The sequence below is a fragment of the Pelobates fuscus genome, chromosome 2 (genome assembly GCF_036172605.1).
Source record: "Pelobates fuscus isolate aPelFus1 chromosome 2, aPelFus1.pri, whole genome shotgun sequence".
NCBI lineage: Eukaryota > Metazoa > Chordata > Amphibia > Anura > Pelobatidae > Pelobates > Pelobates fuscus.
Window position 1 is genome coordinate 276,559,171 of NC_086318.1, and position 27,258 is coordinate 276,586,428.

General features: G+C 42.8%; 1 protein-coding gene across 3 annotated transcripts in view; it reads left to right on the top strand.

Moving 5' to 3' along the window:
* The window catches only part of TRIM67 (tripartite motif containing 67), a 1,164,837-nt gene that overhangs the window by 730,328 nt on the left and 407,251 nt on the right, over positions 1–27,258 (top strand). For 2 of the 3 annotated variants that reach the window (XM_063443396.1, XM_063443397.1), the window contains exon 6: positions 17,635–17,792. In XM_063443396.1, the coding sequence (XP_063299466.1) occupies positions 17,635–17,792 (158 nt within the window). The remainder of the gene's footprint in view (positions 1–17,634; positions 17,793–27,258) is intronic. The other variant, XM_063443399.1, reaches the window with a different exon arrangement.

Consider the following 27,258-nt stretch of genomic DNA (forward strand, 5'->3'; position numbering starts at 1 on the left):
CCGTCCGGACGGATAAACTTCTAAGTCTCTACCTCTCTCAGAGGTAGAGACCTCAGGTACCCTGACAGTGCCATAGTATCCTTCTTTAGAACAGGTGTCCAAAATTGCACAGCATATTCAATATGTGGTCTTACCAGTGATTTATAAAGAGGCAAAATGATATTCTCGTCCCGAGAATGAATGCCCTTTTCCATGCATGACAATACCTTACTGGCCTTGGCCACTGCTGATTGGCATTGCACATTGTTGCATAGTTTGTTGACTATAACAATTCCCAAGTCCTTTTCGTGTGTTGTTATCCCTAATTCGCTTCCATTAAGGGTATACGTTGCTTGTGTATTCTTTACGGCCAAGTGCATAACTTTGCATTTGTCAACATTAAATTTCATCCGTCTATATCCCTCTGCAGCAAAGTAATATCTTGCTCACATTGTATTATTTTACAAAGTTTTGTGTCATCTGCAAACACTGAAACATGACTTTCAATGCTGTCTTCAAGATCATTTATAAACATGTTAACTAGAAGGGGTCCCAGAACAGACCCCTGAGGGACACCACTTGCCACCTCTGTCCAGCTTGAAAATTTACCATTAATGACAACTCTTTGTACTCTATTTTTAAGCCAATGTTCTACCCAAGAACATGGATTTTCATCTTGACCGATTTCTTTGAGTTTGAACACTAATCTATTGTGTGGAACTGTATCAAATGCCTTGGCAAAATCCAAATAGATCATATCCACTGCAACACCCTGATCTATACTTCTACTTACTTCTTCGTAGAACGCAATCAAGTTAGTTTGACATGACCTGTGCTTCATAAAAAATGCTGATTTTTGCTGATAACCATGTTCTTCTCAATGAATTCTTGAATATTATCCCTTAATAACCTTTCAAATATTTTACCAGCCACAGAAGTTAAGCTCACAGGTCTATAATTTCCGGGCAAGGATTTTGAACCCTTTTTGAATATAGGAACCACATCTGCCTTCCTCCTGAACACTTCCTGAAAGAAAAGAATCTTGAAAGATTAAAAACAGAGGTTCACTTATTTCTACACTTAGTTCCTTAAGTACACGTGGATGGATACCGTCAGGCCCTGGAGCATTGTTTATATTAACTTCCTTTAGTTGCTGCAGCACCTTGTCTTGAGTTAACCAATTACAATTATTCTGCAAGTTTTTAGTAGCAATCATTTGCACATCTATTGCCATGGGTTCTTCCTTAATTTATACGGAGGAGAAATAGTTATTGAAAATTCCTGCCTTTTCCTGGTCTTCATTAACTAACACCCCCGTTTCAGTTTTTAGTGTGCCTACACTTTCATGTTTGTGTTTTTTAGAATTTATGTACCGTATATTCTCGAGTATAAGTCAAGTTTTTCAGCACATTTTTTGTGCTGAAAAACCCCAACTCGGCTTATACTCGAGTCAGTGTCTGTATTATAAACAGAGAAAGGATAGGGGGCACTCCCGAGACCTGAATTTTGCATGAAAGGTGCTGCCGCTGTGACCAAAATTCCATGAATGAGAAAATAGTGCAGCGCACTCAGACTACAAAAATACAAAAAACAAAGAAGGCTACTAAAATGCCTAACTAAGTATAAATATGGGGATTTGGTTCCACCATATGGCCATATGTTGTTAAGCCCACCACTACTTTCAAAGTACCCCATTATCGGTGGGTCCTACACTACAATGTGGGAGACAAATAAATAGTAATAGTGTCATAAATAAAATAGTGTTAAATACTAGTAAGAGCATAGTGAGTATACAAACAAAAGTGATGAAAGCAATTAAAAGCAGTGTTAAAACTAGATAATTAATGTGTTAGTGCATGAAAGGTGCTGCCCTGCTGTGACCAAAATTCCATAAATGAGAAAATAGTGCAGCGCACTCAGACTACAAAAATACAAAAAACAAAGAAGGCTACTAAAATGCCTAACTAAGTATAAATATGGGGATTTGGTTCCACCATATGGCCATATGTTGTTAAGCCCACCACTACTTTCAAAGTACCCCATTATCTAGTTTTAACACTGCTTTTAATTGCTTTCATCACTTTTGTTTGTATACTCACTATGCTCTTACTAGTATTTAACACTATTTTATTTATGACACTATTACTATTTATTTGTCTCCCACATTGTAGTGTAGGACCCACCGATAATGGGGTACTTTGAAAGTAGTGGTGGGCTTAACAACATATGGCCATATGGTGGAACCAAATCCCCATATTTATACTTAGTTAGGCATTTTAGTAGCCTTCTTTGTTTTTTGTATTTTTGTAGTCTGAGTGCGCTGCACTATTTTCTCATTCATGGAATTTTGGTCACAGCGGCAGCACCTTTCATGCAAAATTCAGGTCTCGGGAGTGCCCCCTATCCTTTCTCTGTTTATACTATATTTGGAGTCCCGACCAGATTCCTTAGGGGTTAAGCACCCCGCCCAGCCCCCCCCAGCTTCAGAGTCTCCTTTAGAGGTGGCCACAGGTGTGTATATTAAGGAGGAGTTTGTCATTAGTCAAGTCACTTTTATTATTTTTTCCAGTGAACACAGTCATCTGCATTAGTGAGTATACTCATTTTCAGCACTAACACATTAATTATCTAGTTTTAACACTGCTTTTAATTGCTTTCATCACTTTTGTTTGTATACTCACTATGCTCTTACTAGTATTTAACACTATTTTATTTATGACACTATTACTATTTATTTGTCTCCCACATTGTAGTGTAGGACCCACCGATAATGGGGTACTTTGAAAGTAGTGGTGGGCTTAACAACATATGGCCATATGGTGGAACCAAATCCCCATATTTATACTTAGTTAGGCATTTTAGTAGCCTTCTTTGTTTTTTGTATTTTTGTAGTCTGAGTGCGCTGCACTATTTTCTCATTCAGTGTCTGTATTATGGCAATTTACATTGCCATAACACAGACTGGGGCTGTGGGGGCTGCAGAGCGCTAACTTACCTCTCCTGCAGCTCCTGTCAGCTCTCTCCTCCTCCGCGCCGGTCCGTTCAGCACCTCGGTCAGCTCCCAGTGTAAGTCTCACGAGAGGCGGGGTCACAGTGCGGCCGCGAGACTCACAGTGTGAGCTGACAGAGGGAGCTGCACGGACCGGCGCGGAGAAGGACGGAGCTGACAGGAGCTGCAGGAGAGGTAAGTAAACTCTCTGCCAGCCCCTTCCCACCCCCACTGAACTGCCAATTCCACTGGACCATCAGGGAAGGAGAGCCCCCCTCCCTGCCATGTATCAAGCAGGGAGGGGGGACGAACAAAAATTAAATAAAATAAAAAATAATAATAAAAAATAATAATAATAAAAAATAATCATAATAAAAAAATTATTAAAATAATGAAAAAAAATAAAATAATACAATTGCCCACCCCCCACCAAGGCTCAGCTACACACACGCACACACACACACACACTGCACTCATACACACACACTGCATTCACACACACACTGCACTCATACACACACTGCACTCATACACACACTGCACTCATACACACACACTGCACTCATACACACACACTGCATTCATACACACACTGCACTCATACACACACTGCACTCATACACACACTGCATTCATACACACACACTGTATTCATACACACACTGCATTCATACACACACACTGCACTCATATACACACACTGCACTCATACACACACTGCATTCATACACACACTGCATTCATACACACACTGCACTCATACACACACACTGCACTCATACACACACTGCACTCATACACACACTGCACTCATACACACACTGCACGCATACACACACTGCACTCATACACATAGTGATGTCGCGAACACGAAATTTTCGGTTCGCGAACGGCGAACGTGAACTTCCGCAAACGTTCGCGAACCGGCGAACCGGGCGAACCGCCATTGACTTCAATGGGCAGGCGAATTTTAAAACCCACAGGGACTGTTTCTGGCCACAAAAGTGATGGGAAATTTGTTTGAAGGGGACTAACACCTTGACTGTGGCATGCCGGAGGGGGATCCATGGCAAAACTCCCATGGAAAATTACACAGTTGATGCAGAGTCTGGTTTTAATCCATAAAGGGCAGAAATAACCTAACATTCCTAAATCGCAATGGATATGGATTGACACCTGACATATGACATATTGACACCTTGACATATGGATTGACACCTTGACATATGGATTGACACCTGTCCTCAGAGACCCTGATACACACTGACACAGAGCAGAATAGAGACTGTTCCCCGTCCTCAGAGACCATGATACACACTGACACAGAGCAGAATAGAGACTGTTCCCCCTACATAGGGTCACTTGGCAGATATGGCGTGGTCGTGGGAGGAGGAGGATGACTTTCACCTCTTCCCCGGTTAGATTGTGCTGTGACATAACTCTTATACGCTGTGTAAAGCATACTATTTAATTTGATCAGCATGGCCACTTGAGTTTGTATAGTTTTCACGCTGCTTGTAGTTTATATATGGTTCACAAAAATCAAACAAACGATAAAGTAAACATGTAAGGATTCTGAATTTTCTTTCAAACCACTACACATTGTGTGTATGTATTTTTTGTCTTAATTTTGTGGCTTTAAAGAGGTTCACGTTGTTTCTATGATGTGCATAACATGTTCTTGTAAATGTTTGTTAAATTTTTCTTGGAATTGTAATTTTTGAATCTGAATAAAGATAGTCAAATCCCTGATACACACTGACACAGAGCAGAATAGGGAATGTTCCCCCTACATAGGGTCACTATGTGCCTTTTTTTTTGGTTTGTTTTTTGAAGCCACAGTGCAGCACCAGAGGGCCTAAAAATTAGGCATTTACACATGCCTGAAAAATTAGGTATTGTTGCAGCCGCTGCTGTAGCAGCGGCCAGAAAAATTGATGTTTGTTTCACTGGCAGAAAGTGCCCTAAAACATGGCGGCTTGAACCCTAGTTGTTGGCGGATAAGTCACGCAAGTCAACCGGCATTCAGACCAAAAATACAGCAGCGTGTGGACCATTTTTAGCCCAAGGCAGCTCATCTCATCACGCCTTTTTTAATCGAATGTATCGCCCAGTGTCAGTCCCTTCGGGATCCATTCCTCATTCATCTTAATAAAGGTGAGGTAATCTATACTTTTTTGACCTAGGCGACTTCTCTTCTCAGTGACAATACCTCCTGCTGCACTGAAGGTCCTTTCTGACAGGACACTTGAAGCGGGGCAGGCCAGAAGTTCTATCGCAAATTGGGATAGCTCAGGCCACAGGTCAAGCCTGCACACCCAGTAGTCAAGGGGTTCATCGCTCCTCAGAGTGTCGATATCTGCAGTTAAGGCGAGGTAGTCTGCTACCTGTCGGTCGAGTGATTCTCTGAGGGTGGATCCCGAAGGGCTGTGGCGATGCGTAGGACTTAAAAAGGTCCGCATGTCCTCCATCAACAACACGTCTTTAAAGCGTCCTGTCCTTGCCGGCGTGGTCGTGGGAGGAGAAGGAGGATGACTTCCACCTCTCCCCCTGTTAGATTCCCGTTGTGCTGTGACATCACCCTTATACACTGTGTAAAGCATACTTTTTAATTTATTTTGCAAATGCTGCATCCTTTCCGACTTGTTGTAATTCGGTAACATTTCCGCCACTTTCTGCTTATACCGGGGGTCTAGTAGCGTGGACACCCAGTACAGGTCGTTCTCCTTCAGCCTTTTTATACGAGGGTCCCTCAACAGGCACGACAGCATGAAAGACCCCATTTGCACAAGGTTGGATGCCGAGCTACTCATTTCCCGTTCTTCGTCCTCACTGATGTCAATGAAGGTATGTTCTCTGACTCCTCTTCCTCACAATCCTCTTCCAGTGTTGCCGCAGGTCCAGCAAGCGATGCTGATAAGGCTGTTTCTGGTGGTGATGGTGACCACAACTCTTCCTCTTCCTCTTCACGCTCATCTACGGCCTGATCCAGCACTCTTCGCAGGGCACGCTCCAGGAAGAAAACAAATGGTATGATGTCGCTGATGGTGCCTTCGGTGCGACTGACTAGGTTTGACACCTCCTCAAAAGGACGCATGAGCCTACAGGCATTGCGCATGAGCGTCCAGTAACGTGGCAAAAAAATTCCCAGTTCCCCAGAGGCTGTCCTAGCACCCCGGTCATACAAATATTCATTAACAGCTTTTTCTTGTTGGAGCAGGCAGTCGAACATTAGGACTGTTGAATTCCAACGTGTCGGGCTGTCGCAAATCAAGCGCATCACTGGCATGTTGTTTCGCCGCTGGATATCGGCAAAGTGAGCCATGGCTGTGTAGGAACGCCTGAAATGGCCACACACCTTCCTGGCCTGATTCAGGACGTCCTGTAAGCCTGTGTACTTGTGCACAAAGCATTGTACGATCAGATTACACACATGTGCAATGCACGGCACATGTGTCAACTTGCCCAACTTCAATGCCGCTAACAAATTTTTTCCATTGTCACAAACCACTTTGCCAATATCCAGTTGCTGCGGAGTCAGACACTTTTCCACCTGTGCGTTCAGGGTGGACAGGAATGCTTGTCCGGTGTGACTCTCTGCTTTCAAGCAAGTCAAACCCAAGACGGTGTGACACTGCCGTATCCGGGATGTGGAATAGTACCTGGGGAGCTGCCGTTGATGTGGAGCAAGACGCAGCAGCAGAAGAGGACTCAGCCGAGGAGGTTATGGAAGAGGATGGAGTAGGAGGAGTAGAGGAGGTGGCAGCAGGACTGCCTGCAAGTCATGGCGGTGTCACCAACTCCTCTGCAGAGCCATGCATTCCATGCTTGGCAGCAGTCAGCAGGTTTACCCAATGCACAGTGTAGGTGATATACCTGCCCTGACTATGCTTTGCAGACCAGGTATCAGTGGTCAGATGGACCCTTGCCCCAACACTGTGTGCCAGACATGCCATTACTTCCTTTTGCACAATTGAGTACAGGTTGGGGATTGCCTTTTGTGAAAATAAATTTTGTCCGGGTACCTTCCACTGCGGTGTCCCAATAGCTACAAATTTTTTGAACGCCTCAGACTCCACCAGCTTGTATGGTAAAAGCTGGCGGGCTATTAGTTTAGACAAGAAAAACAATAAAAAAGGCTGCGCCACAATCAGTAATAAAAAGTCCAGTTAAAAGGCAAAAGTCCAAATATATTATCCTTACAAATGGTCTTTAGTGATGAGGTCTTCTACTATTGCAGTGGATCCACTTTATATGAAAGATAAAAATAGAGAAGGACAACCAATGGTGCAGTATGTAAAATTCAAGTATAGACGTAAAGGAGTAATAATATAAAACTCACATTTGCCAGAGCTAATAACCAGCTCTGGGGTGAAGCGCATACAGCGGTTTAATCCCCGCTTGTGGGATATAAATGGATTCCTCTCCGTCACTGTTGTCCAATTCTCGGATAAAAAGAGACAACCAATAGTGCTCACTGTATGGTAATATTGATAAAAGAATAAAAAAATGTACTTACAAGACAAGAGCAGACCAACTGCTCTGTGATGACAGCGTGGGTGGATTTATCCCCACCTAAGGATTTCTTTAGGTACAGGAAACTTCCAAATATGTATTTCAGAGGTTTTACATAAAACCAATAAAAGGTGAATAAGATAATACTAAAAAGCCAGGGTAAAATAGATTATGTGTCTATAAAAAAGGTAATTGGCACAATAAAATGACCAAAAATACTTTAATATATATAAAAGAACACAATATTAGATATCCAAACCGCGTTTCGTCAAAAATACTTTTTCAAATGGAATAACAGTGATACCTGGCTAGTAGGTGTTAAATAAGAACAGAATTAATTCGAATTTGGCGCCAAAAAATTGGAACATCCAATCAGAAATGAGAACAGAATTAAAACAGAATTAAAACATAAATACATAAATAACTCAATGGATACATAGATAATACTACTATTAGATGATTCTGATACATAGAAATCTAAAACGAGGGTGAGAAAGTGTGTTTTGGAGTGATTTAAAATAGTTTACTTCAGAAGTAAACCGCAATGCAGCAAGGGAGTTGTAGTAAAAATAGCCGTGAATTGCAGTAACTCAAAACATATCAAATTTATATGTATGTAAGAGGCTAAGAACTGTGTTTAATCATAGAATAATTGGGATACAAAAACGAGCAGGGGAAATAGAATAAAATATAACTTTGAATAGGTCACATGATGATCAGCACTTCCTCAATTCAGAAGTTAGAGCCGAAATGCATGGTGGGAAATGTAGTTAACCACAAATCCACAATAGCAGCTAAATGTAATACAGCAAATCTAGCTGAATTATTCTAAAACCAATTAGAAGAAGGGGGTACTTACTATAAAACAAATATCAAACTAAAAAATCCTTTTTAGCAATTAAAAATCCATATTTAAAGGAAAAAATAGGGGGGAATAAAAAGTCCATAATAAGAGAAAACAGAAGGGATCATCTTAAACATATAATAAATAAATAAATAAATGGATAAGACAATATAATAATAAAAATAATAAAATACCAGTATAAAATGCATATATATTAAATAACCATACAAACATATATTTAAAGGTGCAGGCATCAATTTTTATAAAAAGTTGTGCAGATCAAAATCTGCATTCAAACCATGGGGTATAAGAGTCTGGAGTTTATACACCCATTCCATCTCCGTTTTTCCAAGCATCTTTTTTATGTCACCTCCACGCCAAGGGATAGAACATTTTGCTATACCAATACATTTTAATAGACGTGGATCTCTATTATGCATAATAAAATGTTTGGATACTGTATGGTTCAAGTATCCATTTTTAATATTTCTGCAATGTTCGCTCAGTCTTATTTTTAAGCACCTAGTGGTCATCCCCACATATTGGAGGCCACATGGGCACTCGAGCAGATAAATAACATTTTTCGTATTACAGCATATAAAATCATATATATTATACACTTCTTTAGTCCTATTTGACATGAAATTTATAACTTTAGATGGGTTAGAATGATCTGTAGTTTTACATACAATGCATTGTTTGCATCTATAAAAACCTTTCGTTTGGGGGGAAAAAGATAGATTTTTGGAAGGTGATTTTTTAGTAAAATTTGTGGTTAAGATAGATTTAAAATTAGGTGCTCCTCTAAAAACAATTTGTGGGTGAGTGGGTATGATAGGGTTAAGTATCTCATCATGTTTGAGTATATGCCAATGTTTTCTTATTATTTTTTTAACATCATTACTTTTATTATTAAAATTAAAAATAACTGGAAGTGAAATTGATTCGTTGTTTTCTTTATTTTTGTACATCAGAAGTTCTTTTCGTTCTTTTTGTTTAACTATACTAATTGTGGTGTTTAGATCGGGTTCTAAGTACTTTTTTTCCATGAATTTATTTTTTAAAACCTCTGCTTGTTCGTTAAAATCTGTGAGTTCGGAACAATTTCTTCGGAGGCGCAAACATTGACTCTTTGGAGCACTCTCAAGCCAGGGCTTATAATGGCAACTGGATCTATCTATAGCTGTGTTTACACATACTTGTTTAAAAAAGGTTTTTGTATGAAGTAGTCCCTTATTGATAAAAATGTTAAGATCTAAAAAATTAATAGATTCCTTACTGTATTCGTGAGTGAGAATAATACCCCTATTATTAGTATTTAAATGATTAATAAAATCAATAAGGTGGTTTTCTGGTCCATCCCAAATAAAAAAGAGGTTATCTATGTATCTGAAGTAAGAGACTAGGTTTGCCCGCCATGTGTGATTTCCCCAAATCGCTTCGTTTTCCCAGTCCGCCATAATCAAATTGGCGTAGCTGGGGGCAAACCTAGTCCCCATGGCAGTACCTCTCTTTTGCAGATAAAATGAGTCTTAAAACCAAAAGTAATTATTATTTAAAATAATCTTAATACCTTCTATTATAAAATCAATTTGGATGTCTGGGATCCTAGCTTCTTTAGTTAAAATTTCTTTTATAGCTTGGCAGCCGATATCGTGGGGTATAATGGTATAGAGAGACTGGACATCACATGTGACTAATATAAAATTGGTTTTCCAGGTAAAATCGTTTAAAAATTTTAAAAGCGACATGGAGTCTTTTAAATAAGATGGCATAAGTTTAACCGAGGGCTGAAGGAGGGTATCAATATATTGGGATAGGTTACATAAAAGTGAGCCTATACCAGAGACGATTGGTCTACCTGGAGGATGTTGCTCATTTTTGTGAATTTTGGGTAGGAAATAAATGACAGGGGCGATCGGGAAATTTTTATTTAAAAAATTATATTCATGTTTGTTTAAAATATTTAAATTAGAACCTTTATTTAAAAAAGTGGATAAAATAGTTTGTATATTTTTAGTAGGATCAGATAAAAGTTGTTCATATACATTTTTGTCTTTTAATTGCCTATGAGCTTCATCTATATACATTTTACTAGACTGAATAACCACTCCACCACCTTTATCGGCTGGTTTGATGACAATATCCCTATCTTTTTGAAGTTCTTTGATTGCCTGTCTTTCAGCATTTGTGAGGTTTTGGGAATCATATTTTTTATATTTGATTTTTTCTAAATCTTTTTGGACAAGTTTCTCAAATAGGGTAAGAGGAGCCGATTTAAAATGAGATGGGTAAAACTTAGATTTTTCTCTAAGATGTGTATTTATAAAGGAAGTGTTCTCTATCTTTGGAGAGGGGGGTGGGATAGATGGGATGAGTTCTTCATTATTTTTGTTTATAAAGAATCTTTTAAGTGTGGCTTTTCTAACGAATTTATTAACGTCAAGAAAGGCTTGGAATGAGTTAAAAGAAGAGGTAGGGGCAAATTTAAGACCTTTACTTAAAACAGACAATTGTGCAGCTGTTAAAACTTTTTGAGAGAGATTAAAAATACCACTACAGGATTTAGTAGAAGGTATTAATGTCTTTCCAATCTTTCTCTTTTGTTCCTGTCTTCCACTTCGTCTTCCTCTAAGCTTAAAATTCTTTTTTGGGAACGTGAAGGGTGCGGTGTCTGGGCTAGTGAGGGCTGGTGGGTGCGTATCTCTAAAAAATGGTCCTCATTATCCAAGTCTGAATCGACTGATAACAATTGGTACCTGTTAGGGTGATTTGGGATAGTGGGTGATTTGGAGTAGTTAGAATACTCATTATGGTCATTCATGTACCTTGATCTTTGTGGTTTAGGTGAAAAATTAAAACCAGAGGAATTGTGATATCTGGGGGATTGGGGTACAGGGTTAAAATTATGGTGAGGAAATTTTCTTTGTTTGTGTAATGGTAGTTGATATGTGTTAGTGTTATCTTGATAGGGTAATTTGGAAGGGACGTGATGTTGATGAGAAAAAGTTTTGTGTGGTCTCATTGTAGATGGGGATTGGTGGTGAGGTTTCCGTGTATTATAATTCCGATAACTGGAGGGTGGTGGGTATGACATATTGTTGTAAGAATGGGAGTTATTGTATGTGTAGTTTTTATGATTTGGTCTAGAGGGATAGTTATCTGAGGCGTACTTTTTTTTAAGGTGGTACGTTCTTACTTGTTTATTTGAATAGTCTGTTTTATCCCTAATATATTTTCTGATTTTCAGATGCTTTGTGTCAACTTCAACTTTTTCAATTTTGTTTTGGATTAGTACAGAGTTTTGTTTATAGGCCTTAGTATCAGTAAATGGTAGGAGTTTTTCTCTAAGGTCATTTATTTCAATGTCCAAAATAGACAGTTTTTTGCTTTTTTTAACTATAAGTGTTTCCATTAAACCAAACGTACATAGCTCCAATTTATTGTTCCACTCCTCCATGAACTCAAGGTCATCTTGATCAGAGGTGGGTAATTTTAAAAGTCTTAGACCCCGAGGGGTAATTTGCTCATCTATATATTTTTTAAAGGTGGCAATTTCCCATTTGAGCTTAATTTCTGTAGATAATGCTTTTTCTAATTTTGTGAATAAATCTTGTTGATTCAAATAATGAGGAATTGTTTGGATAGAATTAATTACCTCTGTGTTAAATACATTATTGACATCAATCGTATATTTATTCCGGAATTCGAAGATAGACATATTGAGAAAGTTAAAAAAGCAGCTGTCCCAAAAGGGAATTTAATAGAATGTTGAAAAAAATGGAAGAATGAGACAGCGCTTACTTAACTTATAGGCAGCAACCTTAAAAGGAATCCCTCAAACCCTTTAAAATAAGACAAGAAAAACAATAAAAAAGGCTGCGCCACAATCAGTAATAAAAAGTCCAGTTAAAAGGCAAAAGTCCAAATATATTATCCTTACAAATGGTCTTTAGTGATGAGGTCTTCTACTATTGCAGTGGATCCACTTTATATGAAAGATAAAAAGAGAGAAGGACAACCAATGGTGCAGTATGTAAAATTCAAGTATAGACGTAAAGGAGTAATAATATAAAACTCACATTTGCCAGAGCTAATAACCAGCTCTGGGGTGAAGCGCATACAGCGGTTTAATCCCTGCTTGTGGGATATAAATGGATTCCTCTCCGTCACTGTTGTCCAATTCTCGGATAAAAAGAGACAACCAATAGTGCTCACTGTATGGTAATATTGATAAAAGAATAAAAGAATGTACTTACAAGACAAGAGCAGACCAACTGCTCTGTGATGACAGCGTGGGTGGATTTATCCCCACCTAAGGATTTCTTTAGGTACAGGAAACTTCCAAAGATGTATTTCAGAGGTTTTACATAAAACCAATAAAAGGTGAATAAGATAATACTAAAAAGCCAGGGTAAAATAGATTATGTGTCTATAAAAAAGGTAATTGGCACAATAAAATGACCAAAAATACTTTAATATATCTAAAAGAACACAATATTAGATATCCATAACGCGTTTCGTCAAAAAGACTTTTTCAAATGGAATAACAGTGATACCTGGCTAGTAGGTGTTAAATAAGAACAGAATTATTATTATTAAAAATTGGAACATCCATGGTATAAATGCAAATGTAGTTAACCACAAATCCACAATAGCAGCTAAATGTAATACAGCAAATCTAGCTGAATTATTCTAAAACCAATTAGAAGAAGGGGGTACTTACTATAAAACAAATATCAAACTAAAAAATCATTTTTAGCAATTAAAAATCCATATTTAAAGGAAAAAATAGGGGGGAATAAAAAGTCCATAATAAGAGAAAACAGAAGGGATCATCTTAAACATATAATAAATAAATAAATAAATAAATGGATAAGACAATATAATAATAAAAATAATAAAATACCAGTATAAAATGCATATATATTAAATAACCATACAGACATATATTTAAAGGTGCAGGCATCAAATTTTATAAAAAGTTGTGCAGATCAAAATCTGCATTCAAACCATGGGGTATAAGAGTCTGGAGTTTATACACCCATTCCATCTCCGTTTTTCCAAGCATCTTTTTTATGTCACCTCCACGCCAAGGGATAGAACATTTTGTTATACCAATACATTTTAATAGACGTGGATCTCTATTATGCATAATAAAATGTTTGGATACTGTATGGTTCAAGTATCCATTTTTAATATTTCTGCAATGTTCGCTCAGTCTTATTTTTAAGCACCTAGTGGTCATCCCCACATATTGGAGGCCACATGGGCACTCGAGCAGATAAATAACATTTTTCGTATTACAGCATATAAAATCATATATATTATACACTTCTTTAGTCCTATTTGACATGAAATTTATAACTTTAGATGGGTTAGAATGATCTGTAGTTTTACATACAATGCATTGTTTGCATCTATAAAAACCTTTCGTTTGGGGGAAAAAAGATAGATTTTTGGAAGGTGATTTTTTAGTAAAATTTGTGGTTAAGATAGATTTAAAATTAGGTGCTCCTCTAAAAACAATTTGTGGGTGAGTGGGTATGATAGGGTTAAGTATCTCATCATGTTTGAGTATATGCCAATGTTTTCTTATTATTTTTTTAACATCATTACTTTTATTATTAAAATTAAAAATAACTGGAAGTGAAATTGATTTTTTGTTTTCTTTATTTTTGTACATCACATTGTTTGTCTTGTCTTATTTTAAAGGGTTTGAGGGATTCCTTTTAAGGTTGCTGCCTATAAGTTAAGTAAGCGCTGTCTCATTCTTCCATTTTAATAGTTTAGACAAGCCAGCTGTCAGACGCGGGGCAAGGGGGTGACTTTCTGACATTGGCTTCTTACGCTCAAACATGTCCTTGACAGACACATGACTGTGGGCAGATGAGCGGGAACTGCTCAAGGCGGGAGACGGAGTGGCAGATGGTTGAGAGGGGGCAAGGAGGACAGCAGTGGTTGACGTGGCTGAAGATGCTGGACCAGGAGGAGGATGGCGGCTTAGAGTTTGCGTGCTGCTTGTACTCATGTGTTGATCCCATAGGCGTTTGTGATGTGAGATCATGTGCCTACGCAAAGCAGTTGTACCTAGGTGGGTGTTGGACTTCCCACGACTCAGTTTTTTTTGGCACAGGTTGCAAATGGCATCGCTGTTGTCAGAGGCAGACACACAAAAACAAATTCCACACTGCTGAGCTCTGCAATGACAGCATTCTGGTGGTGGACACAGCATGCGTTGATTGGCATGCTGTCGGGCTGACCCCGGGTGCCGATGCATGCTGTCTGACTGTGCCACTTGCTCCTTGCGACGACCTCCCCCTGCTTCCAACTCGTCTCCTCCTCCTCCTCTCTGTCTCCCCATCTGATCTTTCACCCTGTTCTTCTTCTTGCCGAGCGGGCACCCACGTGACATCCATAGACGCATCGTGATCATCAACCGCTTCACTTGTATCTGACAACTCAGCAAAGGAAGCAGCAGCGGGTACAACATCATCATCATCACACCATACGTCCATGTGTGTAATGCTTCCTGCCTGAGACATTGGGTGTCCTGTGTTAGCCAGTCAACTATGTCCTCAGAACTTTTCAAGTTCAGGGTACGTGGCCTCTGAAAATTGGGCATTATTCTAGGGCCAAAGGGAATCACAGCACCACAACCAGGATGGCCCCTGCGGGGTGGCCTGCCTCTACCTGTCATTTTTTGGGGGATTAGTGGTACTATGCGTGCAAGCTACTGTGAGACCAGATATGAGTGGCAATGTGCAATGGCAGAGGTCTGCAGAGTACATGCTGTAGGCCTGACACACCCGCTTGAAGACAACTAACTGCTATTCAATCTATAACAGTGAAAAAAAAAATGTTTTTAAATGCACGCTATTGTGACACCAGAAATAAGTGGCAATGTGCAGTGGCAGAGGTTGGCAGAGTACACGCTGTAGGCTTGACACCCGCTTGAAGACAACTAACTGCTATTCAATCTATAACAGTGAAGAAAGTTTTTTGGTTTTAAATGCACGCTATTGTGACACCAGATATGAGTGGCAATTCTGCAGAGCACACGCTGTAGGCCTAATAAAAACCCGCTTTAAGGACACTGACTGCTATTAGCTTACACAGGAAACCTTTTTTTCTTTGTAAAAGCATGCTATAGAGACACCAGATATGAGTGGCAATGTGCACTGGCACAGTTCTGCAGAGCACACACTGTAGGCCTGACACACCCGCTTTAAGGACACTGACTGCTATTAGCTTATACTGGAAAACTTTTTTTCTTTGTAAAAGCACGCTATAGAGACACCAGATATGAGTGGCAACTGTCAAAGTACACTGGCAGGGGTCTGCAGAGCACATGCTGGAGGCCTGACACACCCGCTTTAAGGACACTGACTGCTATTAGCTTACACTGGAAAACTTTTTTCTTTGTAAAAGCACGCTACAGAGACACCAGATATGAGTGGCAACTGTCAAAGTACACTGGCAGGGGTCTGCAGGGCACACGCTGAAGGCCTGACACACCCGCTTTAAGGACACTGACTGCTATTAGCTTACACTGAAAAAAAATTTCTTTGTAAAAGCACGCTAAAGAGACACCAGAAATGAGTGGCAACTGTCAAAGTACACTGGCGGGGGTCTGCAGGGCACACGCTGAAGGCCTGAAACACCCGCTTTAAGGACACTGACTGCTATTAGCTTACACTGGAAAACTTTTTTACTTTGTAAAAGCATGCTACAGAGACACCAGATATGAGTGGCAACTGTCAAAGTACACTGGCAGGGGTCTGCAGGGCACACGCTGAAGGCCTGAAACACCCGCTTTAAGGACACTGACTGCTATTAGCTTACACTGGAAAACTTTTTTACTTTGTAAAAGCATGCTACAGAGACACCAGATATGAGTGACAACTGTCAAAGTACACTGGCAGGGGTCTGCAGGGCACACGCTGAAGGCCTGACACACCCGCTTTAAGGACACTGACTGCTATTAGCTTACACTGGAAAACTTTTTTTCTTTGTAAAAGCACGCTACAGAGACACCAGATATGAGTGGCAACTGTCAAAGTACACTGGCAGGGGTCTGCAGGGCACACGCTGAAGGCCTGAAACACCCGCTTTAAGGACACTGACTGCTATTAGCTTACACTGGAAAACTTTTTTTCTTTGTAAAAAAAGCACACTACAGAGACACCAGATATGAGTGGCAACTGTCAAAGTACACTGGCAGGGGTCTGCAGGGCACACGTTGAAGGCCTGAAACACCCGCTTTAAGGACACTGACTGCTATTAGCTTACACTGGAAAACTTTTTTTCTTTGTAAAAGCACGCTATAGAGACACCAGATTTGAGTGTCAACTGTCAAAGTGCACTGGCAGGGGTCTGCAGGGCACACGCTGAAGGCCTGAAACACCTGCTTTAAGGACACTGACTGCTATTGGTAGTGTTCATATCCTTTTTGCCACCTCATCCTTAAATTAGCTCATAAATATCACAACCTATCACATACCACTTACAAGACATAACCTCATGACAATCAGCATGGTTTCAGGTCTACATACTAGACCAACTATCCGACACTCACAGGACTATATGCCTGTCTTAAGATCTCATGAAATACACTCACAACTTTACATTGCATTGCATAAATCAAGATTTTCTCGTAACTCGTACACCACTCTCCAGGATTTTGTAAGTCAATCTCATAATAGGGAACTACTTTCCAGCCTTTAGTAATACCCCAGTACATGGGTAGTCTGTGTTTTTATAGCCGGGTAACCCCTCCCACAATTACAGGCTACACCTTTTTATTTGTATTCGGGGACAATAAGCCGAGCAATAGTATTGTTGGAATAATTAGTATTTGGCACAAGTCGGTTGAGGTGTGCCGGGACCGACGTTCAGGTAGGCTTGTAAATAAAGAGGGCAAAAGGTTGAATGGATAAACACATGAATACGTGTTGATGATACATAACTAAATACCTCAAATGTCTTCCTCAAATCTCTCTCTTATTGAGAGAGGTTAAAGCGGATTCTTATATACCTCTCACACACCACATTGCAGTACACACACTGCATCCCTGATGGCGGACTTGGTGGTGCAGGCCCTGGGGGCCCAGACCTTGAGCTGTGTCAGGGGCCCTGATATTTCTGATGGCAGCCCTGATGCTAGGTTATCAGGAGGAATATCATTCATCTTACTAATGTTTATTTTGCCATGTACATAAACCATCATAACTCATCTGTATAAAACTGTATGTACTATCAAAACTACTTGACGGGGAAGGACAGAATTACACTAATCTGCATTCAGTTTCCATTACAGTGCCTCCAATGCCACTACTACAGCTGGAGAAATGCTGCACTAGAAATAACAGTGTGACACTTGCCTGGAGGATGCCACCGTTTGCCCACAACCCTGTTGAAGGTTATATCTTGGAGCTTGATGATGGAGATGGTGGTCCATTTCGGGTAAACAAGTGATGCTTTCTAAATATATAACATAATTGTTGCAATTCTCAGTGCGTAACAACATGTTTTATGTATGTTGTTTGAATGTAAATTAAATGGTTGACATGGATGTCTAATTTTGTTTAAAAAAAATAAAAAAATACCGTATTTTTCGCTCTATAAGACGCACTGTTTTCCCCCTCCAAAGTAAGTGGAAATGTCTGTGCGTCTTGTAGAGCGAATGTGTAAGTTTACTTACCTGTATTGTAGCGTGGGCCGGCAAAACAGCGCACAGGAACTTAAATTTCAGTTTCCTGTTTACGGACGGAATGAAATGAAGTTCCTTTCAATCCAGCCGGGTACAGGAAACGGAAATGTAAGTTCCTGTACCGCAGTGCATGCTGTTACGGTCAGTCATGCTACAATACAGGTAAGTAAACCTACTGGGGACCGGGGGGGGGGGGGGAAGAGAGGGGCACTAAGGGACACTGTGGAAAGATTACTGTAACGGCACCCCCAGGCATAAAAGGGGTTAAACGCCGTTTAGAGGATATTCCCCTTCCAGATACACAGGCAGCTAACAAAGACACCAATCCACCGAACCGGAAAACCATACAAATGCTCTCAAACATACGACTGCTGTAAACAGTCGAATAGGAAAAACCATACGAAAGTTTTACACTCCTAGCAGTCGAACTGGAACAGCATACAATAAATCCCCTCAAGAACGAGACAAGGCTCCGTGTTGAGGGGCAAAACAGACAGACCTGTGGGTTTATTGTTCTTATATACACATTCTTACACATTAGTACCACCCACAGGGTTTTGTAAAACAACCAATAAACACGTACAATACACTCAGACACTCCCACACAAAATCCTCCCCTCTGCCTGTGATACAATTACCTTACACAATGGGTTAATGTAATTATTGCAGGCAGAGAAATACAGTTTTTCCACATTATTCATAACTTTAAAAGTATACATCACATTCACATAAAATTTACATTTTCAGAATCAGCATACTCCAAATGGATATGTCAAAATCATCCAAATTGGTCCAGTGGTTCAACAGATAGATCGAAGTCCTTTGTGACCGAATGAAGCATGGCTTTTCTGCCCAAAACCAGTTCCATAGAGTCTTCTATCCTGGGGATAATTGGGAAGTAATCCAATTATCTCCAAGGACAGAGGCAAAACTCCACTGAACACATGGTAGCAAAAGACAATAAAATACATAATAATATGGGGGCGTGGCTAGCCGTCGGGCAGGATGGACGTGTAAATCGCTGCTCCGGCACATGGGCTCCAAATAATTAACCATATCGGAACAGCATCGGCCCCAAACTACCCTTACCTGAACATATGCGATGTCTCAACCCAAGACAAAGAAGACCGGCGCGAAAGCGGACAAATCAAATTTTTTCGGCCAGAAAGGAGCGGCGATACATGAAACCACGCGGCTCTCCGCGCAAGATGGCGCCGAATATAACAGTGCGGACGGCGCTCAGCATACAGCGGAGGAACCCCACTCCCCAGAGAGCCTCACGAAAGATTACTTTGAAAAGGCTATGGAGGCTATGGCGACCAAACTAATATCCACCTTCAAAGCCACCGCAGATCAAATCAAACAGGAGGTACGTGATCTCTCCTCCAGAACCTCACATGTGGAGCAGACATGCCAAAACCTTGCCTCTCAGCAGCAGGAAACGACGGAGCAGCTGCACAGCCTACAGAAACAAATGGAGGGGATGGAGACACGCATGGCAGACTATGAGGACAGGGCAAGACGAAATAACCTGCGGCTGAGGGGAGTCCCAGAAACGGTACTTCCTGATGACCTCCAAGTTTATGTGAGGGGCCTTCTCCACTCATACGCCCCAAGTATACCGGCAGACATGCTCCTGGTAGATAGGGTACACCGAGTACCGAAACCGCGGTACCTCCCAGATTCAATCCCTCGAGACGTCCTCCTCCGGGCACACTATTTCCATATAAAGGAAATAGTGCTCAAGACCTACCGCAGCAGGCCGGACCCGCACGAGGACTACCCCACGGTACGCATCATGGCAGACCTCTCCACGGCTACGCTCAGAAAAAGGCGAGACTTCCACCAAATCACCGCAACGCTCCAAGAACAGGGAATTCGTTACAGATGGGGCTATCCTACCAAGATTATTCTCACACGCAACGGAGAAACGAAATCCTTCGCCACCCCAGAGGACGGTCTGAAAGCGTTCAGAGAATGGGGAATACCCGCCTTAACAGACAAAAACCCACAACCTACTGCCAGGCAGATCCGTCGCCCTCTAAAGACCTGAGAGAACTGTGTGTCTTACATCTGCTGCGATCCCCTATAATGAACACTCTACCTTGATCTCATACGATAAGTACCCTGCAAAACCAATGTTTGCACATGTTTAATTATGTTTAATTATATGCTGGCGACTGCGCATACTACAGGTTTAGACACCTGCCTATACCTGGTTAAACTATCGCTTGTTTAGATGTTCCACAAGGGACTGATATCCCCCCAAACGAAAAAAAAAAAAAAAATGATTTATACTGTAACACTCACTCTAGTCTAACGGCGCCAGACGCTACTCACCTCCATATAACTGGGGTTAAATGTTGATAATCTCTTTAATTTGCATCGATCCAAGGTTGTTGCACATTGCCGGCAAAATCACAGTGGAAAATGTGACACATGATCTTAGGCATCCCTTATGAAGCCTCTCTTCAACACAAGTTCATTCCATTATCTAACTGTATCACTTGCTATGCATTACCTGGAATGTAAGGTTTAAATGTTTACATGTTACTTAATATGTTATATGCCGATCTGTTCAATAGTTTTTCGTTCTCCACAGTGGAGCCCAAACAGCCAACGTTAGGAAGCTCAAGCTCCCATCCCCACAGGTGTGTCAGACGCACCGGACTTCTAGGGTCCTAGTTTTCCTCCTCTCCGCTCACCCGTTATTACCGCCCCCCCCTCCTCCACTACCTAACCCACAACGACAACAAGCCCAACCACAGCACCGAATATCGCTTAATACTCCTCCCTCCACGCTCTACAACCCACCAACATGAAAATATACACGCACAACGTCAAAGGGCTCAACACCCCTCACAAGAGACGCATATTACTGGAAGACCTGAAACGTGATAAAGCAGACATAGTCTGCATTCAGGAAACACATTTCGTAACGAACCGTATCCCCACCTTTGCGGCAAATGAATATCCCTTCCAGCTCCACGCGACCCATACCTCCAAATCAAGGGGAGTCTCACTGCTTCTCCATAAAACCCTTACAATAGAACCCCTTCACACCACAATTGATAGTCAAGGCCGATTCATAATACTCCATTGTCTGATTAACAATAACCCCCTCCTACTGGTCAGTCTCTATAGTCCGAATGACAATCAATACAACTTTCTGCACAGAGTGCTTACAAAATTGCCAACCGCCACCAACGCTCCAATCCTAATCTGTGGTGATATGAACCACACAATGGACTCGCACATAGACTCCACGCTCTCCGACTCCTCAGACAGACATGCCACGCTTAAACGCAATAACAAAGCTCTTGCGAAACTACTACACACCCATGGTCTCTATGACCTCTGGAGAACACTCCACCCGACAGCCAGGGAATACACATTTTATTCTCACGTCCATAAAACATACTCCAGAATAGACCACATTCTTGCATCGGGACCAATACTCCAACTAACTCAGGACTACTCGATAGGCAACATAGTGTGGTCAGACCACGCGCCCGTACTACTGGCGCTAGAGGACACTTACCAACATAGGGGCAGGCCACCTTGGCGCCTCAACGACACGCTTCTGAACGACCAAACCTTTGTACAAAAACTCACCCAACAATTGCAAGATTATTTTGATTTAAATGACACTAAAGAAGTTACCGCTACAACCCTCTGGCAAGCTCATAAAGCGGTAATGAGAGGGACATTGGTCAGCCGCGCGTCCTACCTGAAACGCAAACGCGATAGCGAACTATTACGCCTACTAAAAGCACTCCGGGACGCAACAACTGCACACCTTATGAACCCTACCGACGCACGCAGAGATGCCATCAAAACCATAACCGACCACATCGACCGACTAAATCTTGACAAAACGGCCTACATGCTTAACAAATTGAAAATGAAGACGTACACCCAAGGTAATAGAATGGGAAAATACCTAGCAACACTACTCAAACAGCGTCAAGCAAACTCCAAAATACCATATTTAATAGCTACTACGGGAGGCAAAATACTAAACCCACAAACCATAAATGATACAATGGCCGACTATTACCAAAACCTGTATAACTTAAAAACTGACACCTCGGTACATCAACCCACTGACAAAGAAATAGACATATTCCTCCGAGGAGCACAACTACCAACTCTATCACCAAGTCAAGTGCACTCCGTACAAGATGAAATAACCATTCAGGAAATCGTGGAAGCCATACAAGCTCTCCCACCCGGGAAATCGCCCGGCCCGGATGGCCTAACCAACCTATATTATAAAAAATTCGCATCACAACTGGCCCCTCGCCTGAAAACTATGTTTACCCAAATACTAACTACTGGCAATATGCCACAGGAAATGCTGATGGCACATGTTGCCACACTCCCGAAACCAGGGAAACCACCGGATAGATGTCAAAATATGCGGCCAATATCCCTATTAAATACAGACGTGAAGCTCCTTGCAAAAATATTCTCAAACAGGTGTGGCGGAACCCACCTCGCCACTGGACATTGGAGGGGCCTGGCTGCCTGCCTCTTACCTGCTGACTATGGCCCCTGGAAAATTGGTACACTTAAAGATTTATATTTGGGCATATTGTACTGTATATTGCTGCTACTGGCCCTTTTAACAGCATCTATGGACACATTGGGACTTTTGGGACTACTGTCCCTTTAAGACTGAAGCATGTTCTAGTGTGCTGCCTGTAATATTGTATATGTATTCATGTGTTAAGTTTAGCCTGGGTGATATGTATGCAGCATTCACCTGATTGTTCGGTAGAATCACTCCATTCATTATATTGAGTGAAACTACCGAACAACCAGACCACCCAGGAATAAGTGTGCCTCCAATTACAGTTTGCAACAATGTTGCAAACGGGTAATTGGCAATCAGTGTAATGTATTCTTTGTCCTCTGGGTGGCCGCCATTCGGGAAACAAACACGTGGCGGCGGCCATCTTAAACTACCGAACAGCGGTGTTTTGCCGTCGAGTGTCTGGAACTAAAATCGGACACTTGACTAGGCAAACACCGCTGAGACCTCCATACTTCCAGAAATTCGTATAGAAACTACCGAATGACCCGCCGTTCGGTAGAAAGAACCCCACAAACAAGGGAATTCATTCAAACCCTCTCCAGGCTCTATAACACAGGCAATTCGCCTGTTTTCATTCCCTTGTTTGTGACCGCCCGCAGGGCCAAAATGCATGGAACTGTTTTCGGATACTTTACCCATGCGGTCGGTCAAATCTTTGGAACCTCATATCTCCCGAACTGTTCATCCGAATGACTTGAATTTTGGATATGTTGTCCCCCTGAATAAGGGCTATCCAGCGATGCTGGATTTAAAGGTGTACCCCCTGTTTTTGGGGTACATCCAGAACTTGGCTGGAAAAGTGTACCGGATAATTGGGTTTAATGTTATCTGAGGGGAGGGGATGTGTGGGCTGAACCATGTATGTGATTGGTTATTTTATGCCTCCCCCTGGGTGTGGCCTGTATGTGGATTATTGTAATAAAAGCCAGGCTGGATGAGCCAGTCCAGAGTTCCTGTTTTACCCTCAAAGTGATGTGTCGTCTCATTATTGGGGGGAAGGATTTATTGCATGCTGTTCCAGTTGACTGCTAGGAGTATAAGCCTATTCGTATGGTTCCTATTCAATGGTCTACAGCATTCATATGCTTGGGAGAATTTAAAAGGTTTCTCGGATTCGGTGATTGTGGTGTCTGCCAGAGTGCTTGGAGTCCTCAGGAAGCACTAGGAGCATCCATTGACGGAGGTACCAAGTCGGGGTGCCAGGTGATCCGTTACATTGGTGGCAAGCGGTGGGATGGCGTCCTAGTGTGAGGTAAAGCAGCTCAGAGACACTGTTTGGATTTACAAATTGAGGGCAACGCTAGCAGTCGTGCAGCGCCCCTGGGAGCAGACAAGTATGGAAGGTTCTGGCTCTGGAGATGATTGGCTGGCCGAGGTGAGGCAGCGAGTGGCCGAGTATGGGGATGATATACCCATGGAGACACGCCGGGTGATCTGGAACCAGGTCATGGCTGAGCAAAACACAAGGCTGGACCGAGAATTCCGGTTGGCGAAAGAGAGGAAGTATGCTCAGCAGCAGGAGCGTTACAGCAGCCGAGTAGAGGCTGCATCCGAGGAGGTTAGCCGTCTTTCCCTGAGGCGGCGGGAGGAACCCGAAGTGGGGGTCCTCATAGACTGGTCCTGTGAGGAACCACAACAGGCAGGTAGAGATGGGACCAAGGTCTCTCCACCGGGATGCTGGGCAACCGGCCCAGATCCCCAGCAGCAGCCAGAGTTGCCAGGTGGGGAAGCAGGTGGCCCTTACTCACAAATGTTGAGGGGCCTCACGGGTTGGTCCTGGGAAGACCCACAGATGGCAGGTGGAGATGGGACTGCGATCTCTCTACCGGCCCTACAGGGATGCTGGGCAGTCGGCCCAGATCCCCAGCGGCAGTGTGAAGTGCAGGGAGAGGAGAGCAGCGTCCTCCCTCCCCAGCGGCAGGCTGAGTTACAGGGGGCAGAGGTAGTTGGTCCTACCCCCCAGCAGCAGCGTGATTTTTTGGGAATAGAGAGCCCAGTCTCCGTTCCCCAGCAGCAGGACATTGAATTGGGAGGAGAGACAGTCGGTCTCCCTCCACAAAGACTGCAAGTAGGCATGGGAGAGGAGATTGTTACCTCCTCTCCCCAGCGGCAGATCATCAATGGGCAGAGTGTTCTAATGGGAGAGGAGATTGTTACCACCTCTCCCCAGTGGCGGATCATCAATGGGCAGAGTGTTCTAATGGGAGAGGAGCTGGTTACCACCTCTCCCCAGCGGCAGCTTAATGTACCAGGGGGAGACTGTAAGCCCCACACCAGCACAGATGGGACCGTGGTCTCTGTGCCCAAGTTACAGGGAGCTGAAGGGGCCGTCCTCCCTCCCCAGTGGCAGTGTGATTTGTTGGGAATTGGGAGCCCAGTCTCCATTCCCCGGCAGCAGAGTGTCCAGCAGGGAAGAGAGAGCCCAGTCTCCTTTCCCCAGCAGCAGGACACTGTATTGGGAGTAGAGACAGTCGGTCTCCCTCCACAGAGTATAGAAGTATGTAGGGGAGAGGAGCTTGCTACCACCTCTCCCCAGCGGCGGATCAGTAAAGTGCAGGGAGAGGAGAGCAGCGTCCTCCCTCCCCAGCGGCAGCCTAACACACCAAGGGGAGACAGTAAGCCCCACACCAGCACAAATGGGACCGTGGTCTCTGTGCCCAAGCTACAGGGAGCTGAAGGAGATATCCTTGCTCCCCAGCGGCAGTCTACGGTTCAGGGAGAGGAGGCTGTTATTCCCTCTCCCCAGCGGCAGCACAGCTCACCAAGGGGAGACAGTAAACCCCACAACCGTGCAGATGGGACCGTAGTCTCTGCACCTACACCACTGGGGATAGGGACAGTCGGTCCTAGTCCACAACAGCCAGACAAAATATCGGAAGGGGAGACAGTCGTTTTTCCCCAACAACAGCTGTGTTCAACCAGGGGAGAGGACACCCTGGTTACTTTTTCCCCAAGCCTTGGACTTACAACTGGACACGAGTGGCAGGGGGCCATCTGGACAACTACCCCCTGTAAGGACAGCCAGCCGACTATCAGAGCCCCAGACCGACTGGAGGTCTGGAGTCTGGATAGTCTAAATGGGAAAGGGGAGAAATGTGGCGGAACCCACCTCGCCACTGGACATTGGAGGGGCCTGGCTGCCTGCCTCTTACCTGCTGACTATGGCCCCTGGAAAATTGGTACACTTAAAGATTTATATTTGGGCATATTGTACTGTATATTGCTGCTACTGGCCCTTTTAACAGCATCTATGGACACATTGGGACTTTTGGGACTACTGTCCCTTTAAGACTGAAGCATGTTCTAGTGTGCTGCCTGTAATATTGTATATGTATTCATGTGTTAAGTTTAGCCTGGGTGATATGTATGCAGCATTCACCTGATTGTTCGGTAGAATCACTCCATTCATTATATTGAGTGAAACTACCGAACAACCAGACCACCCAGGAATAAGTGTGCCTCCAATTACAGTTTGCAACAATGTTGCAAACGGGTAATTGGCAATCAGTGTAATGTATTCTTTGTCCTCTGGGTGGCCGCCATTCGGGAAACAAACACGTGGCGGCGGCCATCTTAAACTACCGAACAGCGGTGTTTTGCCGTCGAGTGTCTGGAACTAAAATCGGACACTTGACTAGGCAAACACCAGGCTCTATAACACAGGCAATTCGCCTGTTTTCATTCCCTTGTTTGTGACCGCCCGCAGGGCCAAAATGCATGGAACTGTTTTCGGATACTTTACCCATGCGGTCGGTCAAATCTTTGGAACCTCATATCTCCCGAACTGTTCATCCGAATGACTTGAATTTTGGATATGTTGTCCCCCTGAATAAGGGCTATCCAGCGATGCTGGATTTAAAGGTGTACCCCCTGTTTTTGGGGTACATCCAGAACTTGGCTGGAAAAGTGTACCGGATAATTGGGTTTAATGTTATCTGAGGGGAGGGGATGTGTGGGCTGAACCATGTATGTGATTGGTTATTTTATGCCTCCCCCTGGGTGTGGCCTGTATGTGGATTATTGTAATAAAAGCCAGGCTGGATGAGCCAGTCCAGAGTTCCTGTTTTACCCTCAAAGTGATGTGTCGTCTCATTATTGGGGGGAAGGATTTATTGCATGCTGTTCCAGTTGACTGCTAGGAGTATAAGCCTATTCGTATGGTTCCTATTCAATGGTCTACAGCATTCATATGCTTGGGAGAATTTAAAAGGTTTCTCGGATTCGGTGATTGTGGTGTCTGCCAGAGTGCTTGGAGTCCTCAGGAAGCACTAGGAGCATCCATTGACGGAGGTACCAAGTCGGGGTGCCAGGTGATCCGTTACAACAGGCTTGCACCCATTATACCGACCTTAGTTAAAGGGGACCAGGTGGAATTTGTGGGAGGCAGACAGGGGGCTGATGGCACGCATAAAATATTAAACATGCTGCACAGACTGCAGGGGGGGAGGGTCCCAGCTGTACTGCTCTCTTTGGATGCTGAAAAAGCTTTTGATAGGCTTCACTGGCCCTTTCTCCTTGCGGTCCTCCGGAAATTTAACTTCCCACCCCAATTCTTAAAACTAGTCGAAGCAATATACTCAGCCCCAACCGCCCGAGTAGTAAATGGGGGATTCATCTCA